The sequence below is a fragment of the Toxotes jaculatrix genome, chromosome 5, assembly GCF_017976425.1.
Source record: "Toxotes jaculatrix isolate fToxJac2 chromosome 5, fToxJac2.pri, whole genome shotgun sequence".
In the NCBI taxonomy this organism is placed as follows: domain Eukaryota; kingdom Metazoa; phylum Chordata; class Actinopteri; family Toxotidae; genus Toxotes; species Toxotes jaculatrix.
The window spans coordinates 23,615,269-23,635,060 of NC_054398.1; the positions used below are offsets into that span (position 1 = coordinate 23,615,269).

Genomic DNA, 19,792 nt, shown 5'->3' on the forward strand with positions numbered 1-19,792 from the left:
TTATTCACATACCTAAACTTTACATTCGCCATTTTCTCGTCCCCGTCCGTCCTTAACCGTTCGCGCTCCTTGAGCGAAATCCTACCCCTTTGCTGTGATTGGTTACATCCTGTGACAACAACAATCTCATTGGTCCAACATTTGGCATGGTGAAGCCGGCGACAATGCTGGGGTTTTATTGGACAAATGAGACATCAATCAAATTTGGAGTAAACGGCACTACATGACACATGATCTATACACATGACATAGGGTCAGGCGGAGATAAATGACTGACAGGCACCGGTTGCATTTAACTTTTAAAAACACCAAAGTGCCTGACCACCTTCTTCTTTACTATTTTTTGCAAGTGTAACTTAAACCAGTTAAATAATTTCAATTCCCCTCTCCCTGTGTTGTTCATGAACCTCTTATTGGTCTTATATGACAAATAAATGTTAAAAAAAAAAAAAACCCAAAATAAAAAAAAACTGGAAAAGCTGCACATGGCAACAGCCAAATGTTACACCTGGACCACCAGGGCCATCTAGATAACTTAAAATGAGACATAGCCAGCTCAAGATGTCAAAAGTACAATAATCTTATAAATGACATTAGCTGTTGTAGGAATGTTGGACTGATTTGGTTTAATTTTCTAATTTTGTATATTTTGTTTCAGCTGCCTGCTGTATGAGTGTTTTAAGGAAAGAAACAAAATTTTAAAATGGGCAAAGGACTTGTTTTTTTTTCCTTTTGGTCCAATGATAACTATTTACTTGCTCTGGTGTGCCAAGTAAAGCGGTAAGAACAAGAGCTTGGCACTCACAACCATTCTCTGTCTCTCACTGCCTAAAATGGAAAAACTCTTATTCAGACAAACATTTAGCTTTGATCTGGAGGCCTGGGTCTTCTCACTGGATTTTCAGGATTTCCAAAGTAAGATGCACTGAGCGTGTCTGTAGACCAGGAAAATGCACATAATATGGTGTTACAGTTGGATTTCCATATTGGTCTACATCAGTTCAGTGACTACAAATTAGACTATGAGATATTTTGAGAATATATTGCAACACTTGATATTTTTTTTTTACTGAAGTTGGCCAGCATTCATGTACAATGCATAATAAGTAAATATGCAAGATTGATTTAAGAACCTCGTTCAGCAACACTTGTGTTTTTAAGGATCTTTTCAAAATTTGCTAATAAATCAGTCACAACATTGTATAGTCCCTAATCATGTATAAAATGCAGACGTTTACATAATAACAGGCAGTGTTGCCCTCATTAAACCCTTGGAAACAGCTTTGACAAAAATGTTTGAAACAGGCATTATACCAACTTGAAGTACATGGGCCCAGCTTGTCTGGTTTTCAGATAATTTGTCAGAGCACAAGTGCAGCATCTTTATCCTTCTCCCCAGGGCTGGAGGGCTAACCAGAAAAAGAAAGATTTAAGGAAATAGAACACGGGGAGAGGAGGTATGTGGGTCACCTTCTGTTATGCATTCATAATCACCTCTTTTCCACAGCACCAGGGGGAGATGAAGAGCTTAGAAAAAGCTCTGAAATAGAGAGAGGGAGATCAAAGAAGCATGCTGAATGTTCTAGACTCTGCTGTCGGAGTCCGACCAGACTCCCCCCTAAGTCATGAGACCGGGATGTAGGTCAGGGATGTTTTCAGGAGCTTGCTGCTATTAACATACACTGCTACATACACATAAGGGTTACAAGGAGACTTATTGACATAATGCTTTACCTAGCCCCCTCACCCTAACCTTAACCATCATAACTAAATACCTAACTTCAACCCTTAAACTAACCACAACATTTTAGCCTGACCCCTTTCACCAAGTCTTAACCCTCAAAAAGTCCTTTGACGACACTCTCACTCACTAGTGACTCATCTCTTTCAAAGTTCATGTGTAACATAACTGAAGGAAGAGTTGATCATAGTAAGTATTTCTTGGGGAATAAGAAGACACATTTGAACAACAAGTTTGGACAGTTCACGGTATAACTCATGTTTTCACATGGTCATCTTAGAGTATCATTATCTTAGAGTAACTAAAACACTGTGGTCCAGAATGATGTGTCAACAACTATTGCATAGACTGATATGAAAAGTGCTACTCCTCTTGCTCATCAGAGGATGACTTCTAATGACCTTGACGATACACTATCTTTAACATGTCCAATACTTTCGTTTATAACAGAATACTCCTAAAACTAATGTCCAAGCATAATATTAGCATATTGATGCACATTAGTTCATTTGTGCACCTTTATGGACACTAACCAGGCAAGTGCCCATCATACATCAATTGCTATGAATGCTATAAATAGATTAGTGAAAATGCAATTAGGGTGAGTTTGCGGATGTGAGTTCTGAGACAGAAACAGTGCAAACACACAATAGCACCAACAGGCTGCTTACCATAATGTTCTGTGGGTGGAAACACTGAGCAGATGCTTTCAACTTGGCAGATATTATTCATGCTGACCCGTGTATGAGTGCACATCACTTGATCAGCCTTGCCAAGATTTAAATTAAGTCTTTTAACATCATTGGATTGGAACAGTCTTCATTCACAGCCATCTTCAAAACCTTTTCAGATTCTACTGACCCTAAAAATGTCCCTTACAGACCAGGCTCCTGGCTTGGGTTTGTATTACAAACAATTGCAGAGAATTGGATCATTTTAGGGACATTTTCAACTTTTTTGCAATAATGTGGCACTCAGATCACTTTCCAAATTAATTAAATCTAGTGCACTAAAATCTTTATTAATAAAGATGCCAAATAAAATAAAAATTTATTGAACACAGAATAAAAAATAAATTATAACCTGCACATTTCATTGCTCATGTGTGTTCAGACAGTGCTAGGAATAATGAGACATGATTATAACAAAGTAAAATGAATTAATTACTATTGATTAACTGAAAAACCCATAACAAGTTGCTCATGGAAGACCGGGATATCCTTTTCACATAAAAGCAAATGGCTCATACAATTATTTGTTAATTTTTTTAGGCTACATTGACATTTCATGCATGCATCAGTTGTCGCTATCTTGAAGCCCAGTTTATCAGAGTGCTCTATGAATCATTACATAAGACAGTTTCCTCCCACAGTGTTGTAACCTTAAACAAAGTGTGGGATGGTAAAACATCTCGGTGAGGAATAATAGCTGTCTGTTGTTCACTTACAAAGCTCTTCTGAGTAACGTCCTCTTTTACTTGTTACACATCAAATAGTACCTTTCTTGTCCTCATGTACTGTGAGCAGACAAAATCAGATTTAGTAAAGTCTGATTTGAAATTTTACTCCTTCCCATTTGAGTAAATGGAATGACTTACAACTTATGTTTTGTAAAAACAACTTTAATGTTTTGTAAAAACACTGAGGTCTTGTTTATCCATATTAAAACACTTTTTGTTTCACATTTTGTTTTTTTTTTAATTTACTGATTATACAGAATTCCTGGTTAATTGGCCTTCCCCAAAGCACATACACACACATGTATGGTCTAAACTGATGGTGATTTAAAAAAAAAAAAAAAATTAATGGAAAATGATTAAAAGCAGAAATGTGAAAGGGTGGAATAATACACACTAAATACATTAAAAATAAAAACATTTAATGAGCACATTTATATCTACTTTCAGCTTACAATATGAAAATATACCTTAATCATAGGAATATCCACATGTGCTTCCTGCAGGTTTATATTTTTATGTGATTTACTTTTCACCATGTTTTAACCTCTTGTGCTGCTGATCCCAAATAAATCATGAGAAGAAATGTGTTCATGTCAGAAAATGTGTACAGTAGGAAGCTGTGTCATAGTGTCTGTTTGCTTTTGGCCATGTCTCATCCTGTGGCTTGTCCAACATCAGTATCATGACAGAAGTGCACTTACAGCAGTGATGTTGCCTTTCAAACATCTTGCCTTCCTACAAAAAAAAAAAAACATTGGCACTTTTACAAGATTCCATATTTCTAGCTTCAGCTACATCAGTCTTCAGCTTTCAGGTTATGTAGTTGTAGTGTCTGTACAGTTTGTTCCATCTGTTACAGGTTCTCTCTAACAGATTATTGCCCTTTTATGCTACTTTGTCTGCTGCCAGGTTGTTCACAAAGAGGGTTGCTTGACCCCTCTTTGAGTTCCTCTACAGTGCTTTCTTGTTGATTTTAAGATTTAAGTGACTGCTTTTAGGGCTCAATTAGGTCTGGTTTCCACCACAGATCTTAGAAGGGGTGAAGATTTAATGCTTGTTGAATTGGATTGAAGTCTAATACCTTAGAAAAGACCAAAGATGGCAAAACTTTCTTGCCCAGGCACCGGACATTTAAATTCATTTAAATGTATTTATTTTGTGGAGAAGAAACGTAATAGATTCATTTCAGTGATGCTCTTGCACACTCCCTGATCTCCTCGGCAAGATAAAAACTAGGTTGCAGGAGAAAGAGGGCATAAAGTGAAGCCACGGACTGGATCAATCTGTCACCCCTGCACACGATGACAAATATGTTTCACTTACGTTTCTCTCTCTCTCTGTCTCTCTGAACTGTCCCACACTCCTTTAGCAAAATCTCAGTGACGTAAATGCTGCCAGAATTGCGTTGTCACACATAAAAACAGACCGTAATTCTGTTGTGCATGTGGGTAAGAATGACAGCTCTACAAGCACCATATAAACACTGACTAATGTGTGTGTTTATGTCAGAGGTAGAGGGTAGAGGTATGGATTCGTATGGTTTTTGTCCATCCTCCTTTTTTACTGTTGGTAAAACAAGGGCAGTTGTGCTTTGTTTCATGTCAGCTTTAGCAGCAGCTTCATGGTTGTGACAGTGTGTATGTTTAGGATGATCTCCTTTGCTGGCTGTAGCAAATGCCATTGCCATCGCGATCATGCACTAAAGGGTGTAAGGGTGTATTAATTATTGTAAAAAGTATAAAATTCTGAAAATGTGTGCACACATTGAAAGCCACTCAGTAGCATGAAAAGGTCCTAATGTACAATAAATCTAACCACATAGGTTATTCTTCTGTACCGTAGACTTCCAGTGTTGTCCAGAAACTATAACAGAGTAGTTTATTTTGAGTGAATCCCAAATAGATTGTCCTGATGGAATTTGTTAATAAAAAGATCAGTATAGAATAACTCGAGCCGTCTGCCTTAACTATGACTGGCCACCCAAGGTGCGATCCCTTTCAGTCTCCCAAACTCTGATCTCCAATCTGCATCCCTCTGTGATTACATCTCCTCACGGCTCATGCATCACAGTCCAAAACTCAAGCCATCATACCTCTGGAGAGAACATCTCTCTCATCTTGCAGATTTACTTAATCAGATTCTATTTTTAGCAAAGTCCCATGCAACCCAAACAGATTCTGGACTAAAGTCCCTGCAGCATTGTCTCCGTCTGCTGACTCGCACTCAGATGAAAGTCATGCATCACGTTTCACTTGTCACAGAGTGGATTAGGAGAGGACGGCTATTAGCAACAGGAGGGACGGCTGCAGTAACTCTCTGAGAGGCTCCGGAGGCCACGTCTCTCAGCAGGCTGGTGGTTGTTGTGGTTGGAAGAGCTGAAGAAAACCTGACATTACGGAAAGTGCGTCAGCAGCCCAGCGAGCGTGGAGCAGACAAGGGTCAGCTATTGAGTGTTTACATATGGGTCAGACATTAGTTTATTTTAACAATAACACTGGAGATGGATGGCCAGCAAAGGCCATATACCACTTCCCACTGCCTCACAGCTTCCTCTTTTCCTTCTTTTGTCATGTTTTCTTTTCTCATCACCTATAGTGTCTCTGTCATACGTTGACATTTTAGGATCAATAATGTTTTCTCAGATTCTCTTTCTCAGTGCTGAGACTTATTGACCGTTGTCATATTTAACTTCTATCAGGTTGAATTACAATGTTAACTGTATCAAAACTGTAACTGATATCAAACAATGTCATATTCATCAATTAATAATGAATAGCTCATTATTAGGTACTCCTTTCAACAACTGCACTTAATCCTAAATAGAAATTTAAAAATGAAAAGTAGAAAATGACTCAAAATACTTGAGAAAATATTTATTAAGTACATATCACAAACATTGTAACATATATTTATAAAGTAAAACAAATATAAAGTATAAAGGTTATGATTTTCTTTGAAAGTCAAGGTAACTTTAGAAGTCAGAAAGAGCAATAAAATATCACGTCTACAACTCCACTTGGTTATGAACAAAATCAAAGAATAAATAAACTTTTAGAAAGGCTTTTTTTTTTCTTTTTGCTCAGGAATTAAAGCGAGAGCAGAGATTTCGTTCATTGTGAAGCTGGAAAACAACTCTTGACAAAGCTTTGTAATGGTGCTCTACTGCTCCAGTGACGGCCAGGTCACTGTCGATGCTCAGTACACTGCTTAGTCAAAATATTTACAGTGTGGTAAGTCACAAAACTAAAAATTTTTTAACAGTCCTTCCTATGGTGACTGGTCAAGTAGAAAAAATCTGGATTGAAACAAAAATACCTATACAACTTTAAAATGGAAAAATATCAACCATCTTTCAAGTTTTTCTCTTCAGGTCATCTACAGTAGAAAAGGAATACATTTGAAGAGTGGTGTGTTCAACACTGTGTCATCTGCTACCTTTACACTCATCATATCTATACAGCAGTATAACCAGCCTTTGGCACTGGTAAAGATCTTTACACATATGCATCAAGTGCATCTTCAAACTCTATACTGTATGCTGATATGTTAGTATATATTACATGTAGTCTTCTGTATGACAGCAGCAGCTTACACACACACACAGGCAGGCTGGCAAACAGGCCAGTTTGGTTCAGTTCAGTTGGCCTCCATTTGAAGCGGCGTCAAGGCGAAGCGAGGAACATGGGTGCAAGGAGATGGGCATGTCCCAGCCCTCACTGGGTGGAGTCGGAGTCACTGGAGTCCAGGCTGGCCTGTGTGGGGGTGCAGCTGTGATGGGCAGCCGGTGGGCAGTGGAGGGTCTGTGTGCTCCGCCGCAGGTTCTCCAGGGACTGAAGGAAAGAGCGACGTGCCCTCTCCTCCTCCAGGGGTGAGGAACCTTCTTCTTCTACCTCTGCAATCTCAGCAAAGGTGACGGGCTGTGTTTTGAAGCGAGCCTCGCGAGGTCTGCGGGAGCGACTCTTGCCCCTTGCTGGGCCCTTGGGGACAGGCAGCTGCTGGGGGAACTCCTCCATGGCTGAGGCCATAAGGTGAGCTGGCAGGACGTGGAAGCCAGAAGCCTCCATAACCATCTGACGCACAGCAGCCATTGGCAGAAAAGAAGCCCGGAAGGGAACGAAAATAAATCTGCTTTAAATCAAATGTAACACCAGGTGTGAAAAGAGCTGGTAGGTAGCTAACTGCTTAGAGGCAGTCTCAAACTGGCCTTGCTCTCTCTGGTGCCTTGTCCTATTTGAAGAAAAGTCTGTCAGACTCTCAGGAGAAACAAAGCAAGAGTCCGTCCAAAGTCAGGCCGAACAAATACTTCTCGAACCTCCAAATCCAGGCACACTGAAGATTATCAGCCTTAAAGCGACAACTGCTCTTGAGCCGCTCGGGTCAACCTCTGCTCTTCACTCCTCGGTGTGAGTGCTTCTGTTTCAACTCTGCTGACGTCTCTTTTCTCTCTGGCTGTCTCTTGTTTTGAGTGTGTGAATCTCTGTCTGCTGAAGCTAATGCCACCAGCAGCTCCAGCACTCTCTTTTATAGCAGCTCACAACCCACTCAGTGTCTCTCTCTCCCTCCCTCTCCCTCTCCCTCTCCCTCCCTGTGCCTGCCAGGTCCCTCCCACTCCCCTCCTTTCCTCTCAGTCATGGTTCCGGCCTCAGGAGCAGCCAGCCAGTCAGTCACCCCCCTTGAAATAAACATATGAGAAGAGAATATCTGTATGTGTGTGTGCGCTGGATGTCGGGGCTTTGACAGATTTTTAGTGGGGGAGAGATATGTAGAGGCAAGGGGAGACAGAGAGACAGTCGAGACAGAAAAGGAGAAAGACATTCAGTGAGTCGGGGAGAATGACTGGAAGAGAGAGGAGGGGAAGTCAGAGAAGAGAATTAGGGCAGGGAGAAAAATTCCCCAAAGTCAAGGTTAAAAGACCCAAATTCTATTACGCATTTTACAGACAGGGGTGGCACAGAGCTCTGGAAGAAATGACTACATTTGAAAAGCTATTTATTAATATATTTCACCTCTGTGGCAATTTTGGAGTCTGTTCCATCAGGTTCCATCAGAACTCACCCTGTGTGTCTGAAGAGAAACATGGTTGGCAGCTCTGCCTACAGTGTTAATACTGTGCATCTGTAAACATGACTGTACAATGTAACAGCCACACAACAATAATCTGAATGCACAATAATCAATAGACAGATATACCTGGGTTGGATATCTTTGGAAGAAAAGTGAGCACCCTGAGGAAACCCAGATACTCACGGAGAGAATATGCAACAAAAGGTCCAGCTCTGAACCAGAGCATAACAATTTAAGTTAACATCAAATGACTGTTAAAATATAATTAGTACAATTCATTTAAATGAAGTCTAGAACAAAGACTCTATCAGCCTTTGCAATCCTGTCTCCTAAATGTGAACTTTATAATAAGACAAAAAAAAAAAGAAGATAATGTTTTCGCAGCATAACTGGAATGGAAAGCTTTCATGGTTTTCTGGCATTACAGATGGTGTTAGACAACATTCCCATGAGACATTTGGCATCCACCACATTCACGGACAACCGCAAACCACACAGGCTGCAGTGTTATGGAAGCATCTCAGTGTTTCTGTACCAAATGAAGCTTATTAATAAATGATGTTTACATACACATTGATAGACTGGGTTGTGATATTTTCTCACTCTAAACTCCTAATGAATAATAAAAGAAAAATCAGTGACAAGATCTTCACAGTAGCGAAAAACAAGCTCATGAGCGATACCAGGGAGGGAGAGGCTAACTCTTAAAAATGATGTTCCTATAAAACTAAACTAAAACGAGAGCCAACCATTGAGGGACTGTAAAGCTGATGAATAATTTTCACCGTGGCCTATTTGTTTGTGGTACTAAAGACATCCCAATTAATTTTGCACTGACCCACTGATGTCACATTATAGCATTTTAATTAATGTTACACAAACTAAATTTGGCCCAGATTTGCACCCTTTATCAAACTAGTTAATCCAAACAGTTTAATGAAGAACAGAAGACATGCACTAAAAAACTGTGCTTCGTCAGTGGCTAGCACACATCTGTCTGAGCACACACACAGACATACACATACAGTCCAACACACACAATAAATGCCACTGGGTTTCTGCAGGTGAGCTGAGGACCCTGCCCTAGAATCAGCCCTACATATTCTCTTCAAGCACAAAACCAAAAGTTATGGTTTCATCTTAGTACTACTGAGAGAATGAAACGCTATAAACATATAAAACGGTTGTTTTGTTTTTAAAGTTTCAGTTTTGTCATACTGTATTTACTATCATATGTATAAGGTACATTTTGTTTCTGAGATACATAGCATGAACGAAATGTTTAAAGATGAGAGAACAGGATGATCATCCAGTCACACAGGATGTTTGGCCTTATATGTAGTCAACGTCACACTAGATAAGGACACACAAACACAAACACCAGAGACTCATTAGCAGTCCCAGCATCATCCCAGTCAACATGTCACGTCATCTTAAGTGTAACCGTAATGACTAAATTTACCAGTGTTGCTGCTGACGGGGGCATGTCAGGGTTGGTGTCATTCACACTGCAGCTGACTCTGTGCCAATGCAGATTTCTTCTCACACATGTGAGGCATGTCAGATGTTTTCTGATCTGTTTGGAGTCACATTTCCTCAATTTTCATCAGAAACATTGCTTTTTAATTAAACAATAGTCCCCTCCTGAGCCACTCTACCCACTTTTATTTGAAGTCTTTACTGCTGCCATGAAAGTAAGCAACTCTTGTTTCTGCACCTCCGCTCAGTCAAAACATGAGGAAACATTTCCTACTAAAATCTAAGGGAAACACTAAACATCAAATTAGAAGTGCTGTCTTTTGTTATTATTAGTAAATTTATGCTCGGTCACTCTGACCAAGATGGTTGTTGTGGGTCACAACTATTGCTGTCACATACAGCAATGTCACGGGCGACATCAAGGAGTGACGCACAGAGCGACAGGAGAGTTAATTGCCAGTGAAATACTCACCACTTCCTCAAACATGTCTGGTAAATGAACTGTGAAAATATTGTTACTTAACTGAATCTGGGTTCAATGAAGGAGTTCTGATACTGTACATTGTGTTATCTGTTTACTTCTGTGGTTCTTAGTTTGACCACTTTGTTTAATTATTATGCTACTTTCTGTCACTAAGGAGTAAAAATCAGGGATGAAACTTTTGTGGATTTTGCGTAGTCCAGAAACAGTCAAGTGTTGAAGCATAAATCAGCTTTCCACAGTTCAGTTAAAATCATGTCTGATAACATTATAAATTACTATGTAAGTGCTTTGGTGTTTGATAAGGCTTCAAACTCATGGATTTATTACTCAAACCAGCTGTCATTGTCTCACCAATACCTAAACCAACATACCCCCACCAATGCAGCCTCTTGTGTTTTCTTTTTTGTTTATTGAAGGCAGGGCTGTTTATGGTCTGAACGCCCGGTTACTTTGCAGCTGCTTTGGTTTAATGCCTGTAAGTTCGTATTGGTAACAGAGCAGGGTCATGTCATACAACAGAGCTGTGGTGTCAACACTGCCTTTGGGAAATGAAAGCAAAAGTTCAGCTTGGAAAACAGGTTCAGTGTAGAACTTATGTAAAAGTTCAAACTGTGGAGGATGTAATCATCTGTATAGTGGGGCTTTGTGAAATGAACTTTTCTAATACACATATGTGAAAGCAGGGTGATTGATAAGTCAGTGACACACCTACAAACTATCATAATCCATTACTGCAGTCAGTGTCACAGTGGGCAAGGCAACGTGAACACAAACATCAGAAACTCAGGGGCAAGCCCCAGTGTCATCCATAGTTACTAATATTACCTTTAAGTGTCACCAACAGTGGCATGTATGCCATGCGTCGCACGATCAGTAGCTGTGGGGTGACAGGTTTTTTGCATTTCAAAGGTTGACCTCATGGGATTTCCTTTGCACAGTTTTCAGGAGTGATGACGTGGCCTAAAATGGCTGCCACGTTTCGTCACACATTCCTGGGATGACACCTCAGGAGGGTCAGACAGACACCAGGTCATCCTGTTTCCTGTCTCAGACACACATGAAAGCACATGCACGCACACACTCAGCGGGGTTGTAAGTTGTGGATTTGAACTTGCAAATACCCCCTTGCTCTATTTTGAGTCTATCTAAGGTCACCAACGATCAAGCCAACAGCTGCCATTCAAGTTACATCACATGACAATTTTGATTCCCTTTTAACCATATATGTGTGTACGGCTGTGTGTGTATGTGTGGCGCAGGGGAGTCTATCTATACATATATGTGAGTGCTTAAGTTTTCATTTTGTATCATCACCCATTTCATTTAGCGTACGTGCTTTATGACACGCTTGCAGGGAATGAGAAGCGTACTGAGCAGAAACTTAGTGGGCCAAAAGCTGTGTGTGAGTCCTTGGGGACGACTTGTTTTCCTAAAAGGTCCTGCAAAGGCTGCATGTGCAGTACACAAGGACATAGTCTGGCAAAAACACTTTTCAGAAAGCCCTTAACACCTATCACCTTATTTTCCAATTACTTTTTAAACCCAGTGTGTAGATCTTTTATTCTATTATTTAAGAATGTTTTAGGTTATTCTGTTTACTTAAATAAATGCAGCAATACTGCACTACTTAAATAATACACATAATACATTACATGTAAACATCCTGCATTCCAAAACTTCACATTTCTTTACTTTAGTAATAGTATCAGCATCAGATGTTCTTCAAATATCAAAAGTAAAAGTATTCACTATTCAGAAATGCCTCTGTTAATATTATAGTTACATATTACTGGGCCGTAATTAATTAACACATAAGCAGTGTTTTAATGTTGTAGTTAGTTCGGGTGGAGTTGATATTAGTTTACTTTTATGTTTTTGGGTAGTTTAATCTATAACAATGCATTAAATTTTATAAACTGATCATATGTTTTGTATGTAAAATCTAAAAATTAATCTTAAATCTCTCAAAAGTAACTAGTAACTAAAGCTTCCAAATAAATGTAAAGGAGTAAAATGTTCCCTCAGAAACGTTGCAGAGAAAAAGTATAAAGTAGCATAAAAAGGAAATACTCAAGTACAATTTTGAGGTGCTTGTACTTGAATAAATGAAAAAAAAGAACAGTACTTGAATAAATGTACTACTTAGTTACTTTCCACCAGTAGCTGGCATAAGTTTGTGTTTGCAGAAATATTAGGAAATTCTGGTGAACGTCCCAGCATGGGTTGCTGTCTGCCAAAGTGATTTTTTTTTTTTTGTTGTTGTTGTTGCTGATACTACCACAGGAGTCCATAAATTTTTAAATCCTACGCATGTGATGACTACTTCATGACTCGTCCTCTTTAAGAAAATTAAACAAACACTGGTTACACCGGTCATCCTGAGTCCTGCCTTGCTGTGTCTTATCCTGTATCCAACAGCTGATGGCATTTCAAGGAGAATACTTCCAGCAGGAAGCATGAGCAGAGGCAGCTGAGAAATAATCCCCTGCAATCCTCTCCTTGATCACCTACATCATGCTTGTCTCAACTTCACATGCACACACACACACACACACACACACACACGCACACACACACACACGCACACACACACACGCACACACACACACACACACACACACACACACGCACACACACACACACATATACACATATACACAAGCACACAACAAGCACAAAATGGTTTGAAATATACTGTCAGATTATTTTGTACATTTCTCAGAATATTTTTGTTTTCAAATCTAACTCATATTTTTAACAAATAACAATAGTACAAAAGAGGTTGCTTGCAGTGATAGTCCTCACAGAGGACTATCACACAACTTTTCAGTGTTTTTTTTACTGTATGGTTCAGTCTCATTGCTCTGATAAAATGCACATGTGCAACTTGGGAGTTTGAGGGAAAGGGAAAATTTTTGAGAACCACAAAAACTATACCGCTGGTATGAGTCAACTCATTTGAAACATGCTTGCAAAAGGAGCTATAAAAATCCATGCATTTCTTATTTTTTTTGCAATAGCTATACAATTATGATGTACTGATATTTAAAATTTGTACTACACCTACAGCAGTCCCTTCTAAAGTTGCTTACGCAGCATATTCCAAATGAGATCTTGACTGGGATTTGAGCCAGTGTCACAGATACAATGTGCATATAAATACTGCAGTACTGGTTATGAAACATGGCTGGAAGCAAGGGTATCGACTGCAAAAGGAATTAAGTGGAGTCATTGTAATTAATAAGGGGGCTCGACTTTCACTAGATTTCACTTCATTAGTGTGTGTGTGTGTGTATATACTGTATATTTGTGTGTAGTAGGCAGGTAGAGTTACAGGGCTTAATGTACGGGATTACATTAACTGGCATAGACTACACACCAGTGGAGCTTTATGCCATGTTAAGAATTTTCCAATACAGTTTGTCTCAATATAGAATGAGTAAGTTGATGCTACTGATAAAGTAAACTGCACTGATACATGTTAACCAGTGCCGCTTGATAGACATGTGAATGTTTGCTTTCCTGATACACTAAAACAAGTGCGTATTTACATACACAGAAATGAGACAGACACTGACTCAGGACATGGTTTGGTTTTGAAAGGCCAGAACTTTTTGAAAGGACAGTGTACAAGAAGACACCTGTTGCCAGAGACACATGCATGAGCATGATGCATGTTTGATGAAGTGTCTCCAACACATGTAATTCTAATGGTGAGAAAGGGCAGAAATTGTTGCCTGAGGTACTGACTCAGAAAAAAGGCAGGAAATAATTTGACTTTGCCTTTGCGTCACTTTGCACGTGTGAAAAAAAAAACCCAGCTGACTAACAGATAACTCCAAATCTCATATTTGTTATTTAAATCACAGTCTATTAAAATGATGCAATATATTGCTACATTACTTACTGCTATGTTACTACAATAACTTTCCAATATTCAAAAAATACTGTAATAAGGTTTAGGTTATACTTCTCAACCCTATATTCCTTTTCATTATTTATGTTACATCATGGCCAGAGGAAAAACAAACACAAAAAGTGTGTGTTTATTTGTGTACACCGCAAACAAGAAGAGATTCTGCAGGGGCAGACAGCATAAGAGAGAAAGTGAAATAAGCAGGAAGAAAGAGAGACTGTTACAAATACAGAAAAAAGAACATTATAATGGAAAGCAGTAACGGGTGATTTTATTCTTAAATGTGACATAACCAGCAATCAGCACATCTGAAGATGTCTAGCTAATTGGATTTTAAGTGTGTCCTGGAAGTGTGTCCTGGATCTATCTGTGTCCTGGATCTATTTATAACAGTATTATATGCCTTTTTGCTCCCCTTGTTTACAGTTCAGGCACCCTGGGTGTAATGTCAGGTAGACTGTAAATGTGGTCATGGAGACAACACTTCTTTAAATCACAATCTGTTTACAATCTGATGTTTACAGTGTAAAGACAGGAACTAAGAACCCTGGAGCCAACACTCAGCACGATCCTCTCCATGAGAATACCTGCAGCAGCCGACACTGTGGTGGCTTTTGGCAGAACAACGATTATCTGCACTTGTGCAATCAAAATCAAACTTGATTCAATCACCTGAGTACCCTCTTCACAAACATTTCTAATTGGGGCACACAAATGCATCCACAGTCAGAGAAAACAACACATTGCTCTTCTTTCACGCTTAAACACACACATCCGTTCTACTAGTTCTACTAACTCTCTGGTGTAATATCTGTGACACACTGACCGAAAATTGGGCATTAATTTCCATAGGATCCAGAACTATGATTATTAGGTACTTTTGAAACTATTAGAGCATAAAATTTCTAAAAATGGTTTCATGTGGATGTCAAGAGTGTAAAGCAATCCCCCTCTCCCTAAAGCTAGAAGTTAGCTGTTCTTAGAAATGAACAGCTGTGTCACCCTTGAAAAGATCAAATAAAATATAAAGAAATACAGTGATTATAAAATAAAATAACTTCATGAAAACTAAGCAGACTTATCTGCATTACTTTACCTATGGTCATGGTAGAAATGTTATAGAAATATAATCATTCCTGTCTTTCAAAATGATGTTGGTGTCTTTCTTTGTGTCTTTTTATGTGTATTTTATTACTTTTTTGATGTACTGTTAAATATACAATAATGCACAGTAATCACTATATGCAGCCTGTACTGAGGCCGACCAAACTTCCGCCTCTTGACAAAGACCACTGTTATGCTTGTTTGCATCCATACAAAAAATATAAAACACAGATACCTACATGTACTGTACACTGTAAGCACACCTAAATCCTTCATCCTTCAAGTGTGAGAGGAAGATGAGAAAGAGAGAAAATGGGAAAGAGAGAGAAAGAGGGAGAAGACGGGAAAACCCATTATCCAGTTCCATGGGGTCAAAAGGTGAGGTACACACCACAGGCCACATTCCCGAACCGGCAAATCACCCCGTACCCACCGCGATGGGACGCCTCTGTTACCATAGCAGCCTAAATGTCAGGGGACTGCAGAGAGGAGGGGGAACCAATGCTGTTAAGCCTGTACACAGTCACTGCAGAAACCAAAACCAAACCTTGTGACTGTACCTGGCATACCTTGACTGTATCTGGCAAACTGTGCTGTAGCCGAAGACACTCACACAAGTACAGGGTGGATGGATAAAGTGTTTGTCAGGCTAGCTGCTTACCCCTGTCCACACTCTTTATGCTAAGCTAGGCTATCCATATCCGGACTACAGCTCAGCATTTAACACACAGCCAAATATCTGTATCTGTTTCATTATATCAGCAGTATGGGCGTAAGTCTTGGATGTGATCTTGGCCTTAAGAATAACTGCAGGATAACCTCACTCATTTCAGTGAGGCATTTCTGCAACTACAGGTAACATTACCAGCTAATCACTGTTATCTGGCTAACTTTGTTAGCATTGCACTCCCTGGCGTAGTTTAATGAAGAGAGGTAGATGTCGGGTAGCTCAATTTGAGATTACATAAGACGGCAGCGAAGGCAATGTTAGTATAAATCTATAAATACGTCATCTTTTAGAGGTTGGCCTGTTTCCCCTACCCTCCCTCTCTTGAGACTGAGTCAGTAAGACACCATAGGGACAACACATTTATTTATAGACTGAGACTTGGAGACTGGGAAGCATTCCCATCCAGGAACACTGTGTCTGTTTATGCTACACGGCCGCATGCACTCTCAGATAATTGAAATTTAAAATCTCTCAGATAGGACATTAGAAGTTTTGTTGTTTCTTTTATTTTAAATTTTGCTTTAGAAAGAAAGCAGACGTGTCTTAATTCAGTGCACAAGACCTGAAGGTTTGCAGCTTGGGGCCGGATCAGCAATGTAACATGGCTCTGTTACATGTGGTGTTGCATTGATCACTACTGAATTACTTACTTTGATTATTACTCAATTATCTGAATTGCTTTTTAGTTTGTTTGAACTTGGGGTTGCATCATCCATCTTGTTCCACTCATAACACATGAATGGACAGACTGGCTGGCAGACTGGATTCCATCCACCACCACAAAGTCATGGGGTTTGATTCCTGGTAGCTGTACGTCCAGCTTTGCCAGGCATTCCAACAAGAACAATTTGCCTTGTTTGCTGTTGGGAACCTGGTTCAAGTTCCTGTTCTTGCCCCTGCACTACTGATTCCTATAATTTGATGATGATCTGTTCATGCTACCGTCCATGAACCCACTCATCTGTGGCCTTCTGGTTACAGGATTGTCTCCAGAAATACATACAGCAATAACGGCATAATGCAAACGTATCCCACCTCAACCAGTCTGTGAAGTGTTACCACATTGGTGATGCAATACAATCATTTGTAATGTTCTCAAGATGCCATTAGTGACGTGTCTGTTCACATGAGAATAGTGCCAGCTGCTAAAACTCACACAGGAAAGACGTGACTTCACAGGGCAGGAGGCGGGTATCGAAAACAGTGGGAGAGACGCATTAAGACCAGCTGAGGTCATGTTTTCCATGACTCCAAAATTAGAACAAACCACTGAAATGAAAATATGGATGACTGACAGATCACATGCTACCGCTTTTAACCAAAAAGAGGAAAGGGCCTTTATTTCAAAGACTTTTGTCACGCGTGTCAGCTTTGATGAATTGTCCATCTATCATCTACCTTCATCCTGCCCCTTTGTACTTTACCCACTTCTCATCCTGATGTTGGCAAACTAATCACATAAAACAGTATGTATCTACATGGAAATGCGCACACACTCACATGCATTTGTGCACTTAAACCACATAACTGGATGAAACACTGATCATACAGTGCATGCTCCAATTACCTTTACATTACTTCACTACCTTTATTGGAAGAACAGCATTATTCACGTACAGTGCTATGTTAAAAAGTACATATAATTTACAAAATAGGATGTAGTGCAGGTTATATAAAAGCAAATATTACTTTTATTACAGTCCATTAAAACATGGTTAGCTCAAAAAAATAGAGAAACGCAGACAGAGAAAACATTAAAGGACAGAGGGGTGGAAAAAAGGAAGAAGAGGTATTTGTCCTCATATAACCCACAACATATAGTCACAAAGATCTTCTCAGTTCTTGTTTCAAGTGACTCCCTGCAATCCCTGCAAAGTCCAGCAGCCAACCTCAAGTTAACATATTTATGGAGACAGACACAAACCTATTTATCTCCCTCAGAGGTCGACCACAGAGAGGCAAGATGACCCAACCAACAAAACAACTTGACCAAACTGGATAAAAGAAAGTAGAAAAGGTGATTGAAGACAGGGATGGAGAGGTGGAAGATGAAGAGGCTAATAGGTGGAGGAAGAAGAGGAGGAGGCACAGTAAAGGAGAGTGGAGTGAAGCCATGAAGCCCAGAGGAGGGGAGGGGAAAGGAACTGAGAGGGTGAAGTGAATCGGTCAGCTCGTTCCCAGAGCAGCTTCCCAGCAAATCACAGCATGACTTCAGACTGCACTTACGACCATATTAAAGACACACACACAAACACACATACAAATGTAAAACAAAATACACGTGTAGTCCTAGGGTATGCAGTTGGGTGTATACATACGCATAAATTCAAAACACAAAATATCACACTATTGAACTACACTCCATGGAAGATGCAGGTCAGTTCAGGTTTCCCGTAACGCAGCAACAGCGACCCAGTCTCCAGGGCTGACATGTTACTGACCTGCAAACATCCTGCCTGAACACGCAGAAGCTTATGGACTGTTCTCTCCTGAATGGACACTGCTGTTTATCTTAGGGTTTAGCCTGACCAAGAACAAGATGAGTTACCTGCACTATACAACCAGAATTTATTGCTGTTTACACACCTGCAGCTTTCCCAGCTTTTTAAAATACAAACACAACAGCCTGCTCAAGTCTGGCACAGTGCACCAATGGACTTTGATGAAAAACACTTCATGTGATAGTTCGTCATATTGAGAAATGAATGAACCCATTTTTTGGTATTAAAAGAAATTAACACAAACAATGAAAAGTTATTACTCAGGGTAGGAACTGTAGGTTGTGACCTCTGATAGGTGTCAACGTTTTATATTTGGGTTCATTTAAATATGCTTGTTGAATCAGAACTTCATAATGCCATGCAATCTATCTGAAGCTCTCTAATAAAACATGGTCCAATGATTTCCATTTCATTGTCATTGCTAATGTGACTACAGAGGCTGGAACAGAGCACTCCTGTCTGCTAAGACCTAATTGGGTGTGATCCACACAGTGGCTCCTGTGGCTAAAGAGAGAGTTAAAAGGAGTTAGCAACAACCACAGCTCGGATGCAGCTCCCGTAAACCCCAAGCGTTTCCAGCTCTGCACAACAGGTGTCGGTATCTTGAATAAGCAAACAGTGGCTAGCACAGGAATGACGGGCAGCTTGTTAGTTAGCTACGGTGTCACGTGCCAAGTTCCTTTCCAGGCAGACTGTAAAATGTCAACAATAACAAGACAGAGCTGGAAAAGTGCTGCAGATACAGGAAGACAACACCTAATTCTGAGTGTGGAGTGGGAATTAAGTTGGCCAGATGGATTACAGAAATTTTATTTTAAGTCAGACTCAGCTCATGTGAGCATTTTGCACTGAGGCCTTCTGCAACTGTTTTTCTAAATTAAACACAGAACACAGAATAGCTCAAAATACAATTTTGGGAAGGTGCTGCCTCTCATGTGTAGCTGTATTTTGGTTTGGTTCCCCCTTTGGCCAGTGGAACAAGTGTGTTCATTTTAATAATACTCTCGTATCAGGAATTGATCCTTCATTAATAGAAAAGCATTATAGAAATTTGATATAAAATATGTTTCAAAGTACAGTGGAAAAACGGCCTTAATTCACTGTGCATTTGGGAACAGTGAAGGTCAGAACAACCTGTAGTCAGAGCAGTTGCAAGATTTTCTACAGGGCATTTCCAAAACACAAACACACCCATCTCATTGTCTTGAACACAAGGCACTGTCCTAAAACAAAATCAAATGTTCAGCGCAGACCTGTTTCATGTTCAGTGATGTGATGTTCTTGTCTGGTACAAATTGTCCCAATTCAGGCCTC

The 19,792-nt window shown here is 39.8% G+C and overlaps 2 protein-coding genes across 2 annotated transcripts in view; both read right to left on the reverse strand.

Moving 5' to 3' along the window:
- Window positions 1-2,847: 2,847 nt before the first annotated feature.
- alkbh3 (alkB homolog 3, alpha-ketoglutarate dependent dioxygenase) overlaps window positions 2,848-19,792 on the reverse strand; it is a 30,785-nt gene continuing 13,840 nt past the window's right edge. The window contains exon 11 of the mRNA XM_041038180.1: window positions 2,848-3,935. The gene's annotated coding sequence lies outside the window, so the exon portion shown is untranslated. The remainder of the gene's footprint in view (window positions 3,936-19,792) is intronic.
- On the reverse strand, window positions 6,059-7,703 carry c5h11orf96 (chromosome 5 C11orf96 homolog). The gene has a single exon (XM_041038184.1). It carries the CDS (start codon window positions 7,286-7,288, stop codon window positions 6,914-6,916), a length of 375 nt encoding a protein of 124 aa, XP_040894118.1. The 5' UTR covers window positions 7,289-7,703; the 3' UTR covers window positions 6,059-6,913.

Coding starts and splice junctions, on each gene's coding strand:
- c5h11orf96 (XM_041038184.1), bottom strand. CDS start 7,288: ATGGCTGCTGTGCGTCAGATGGTTATGGAGGCTTCTGGCTTCCACGTC.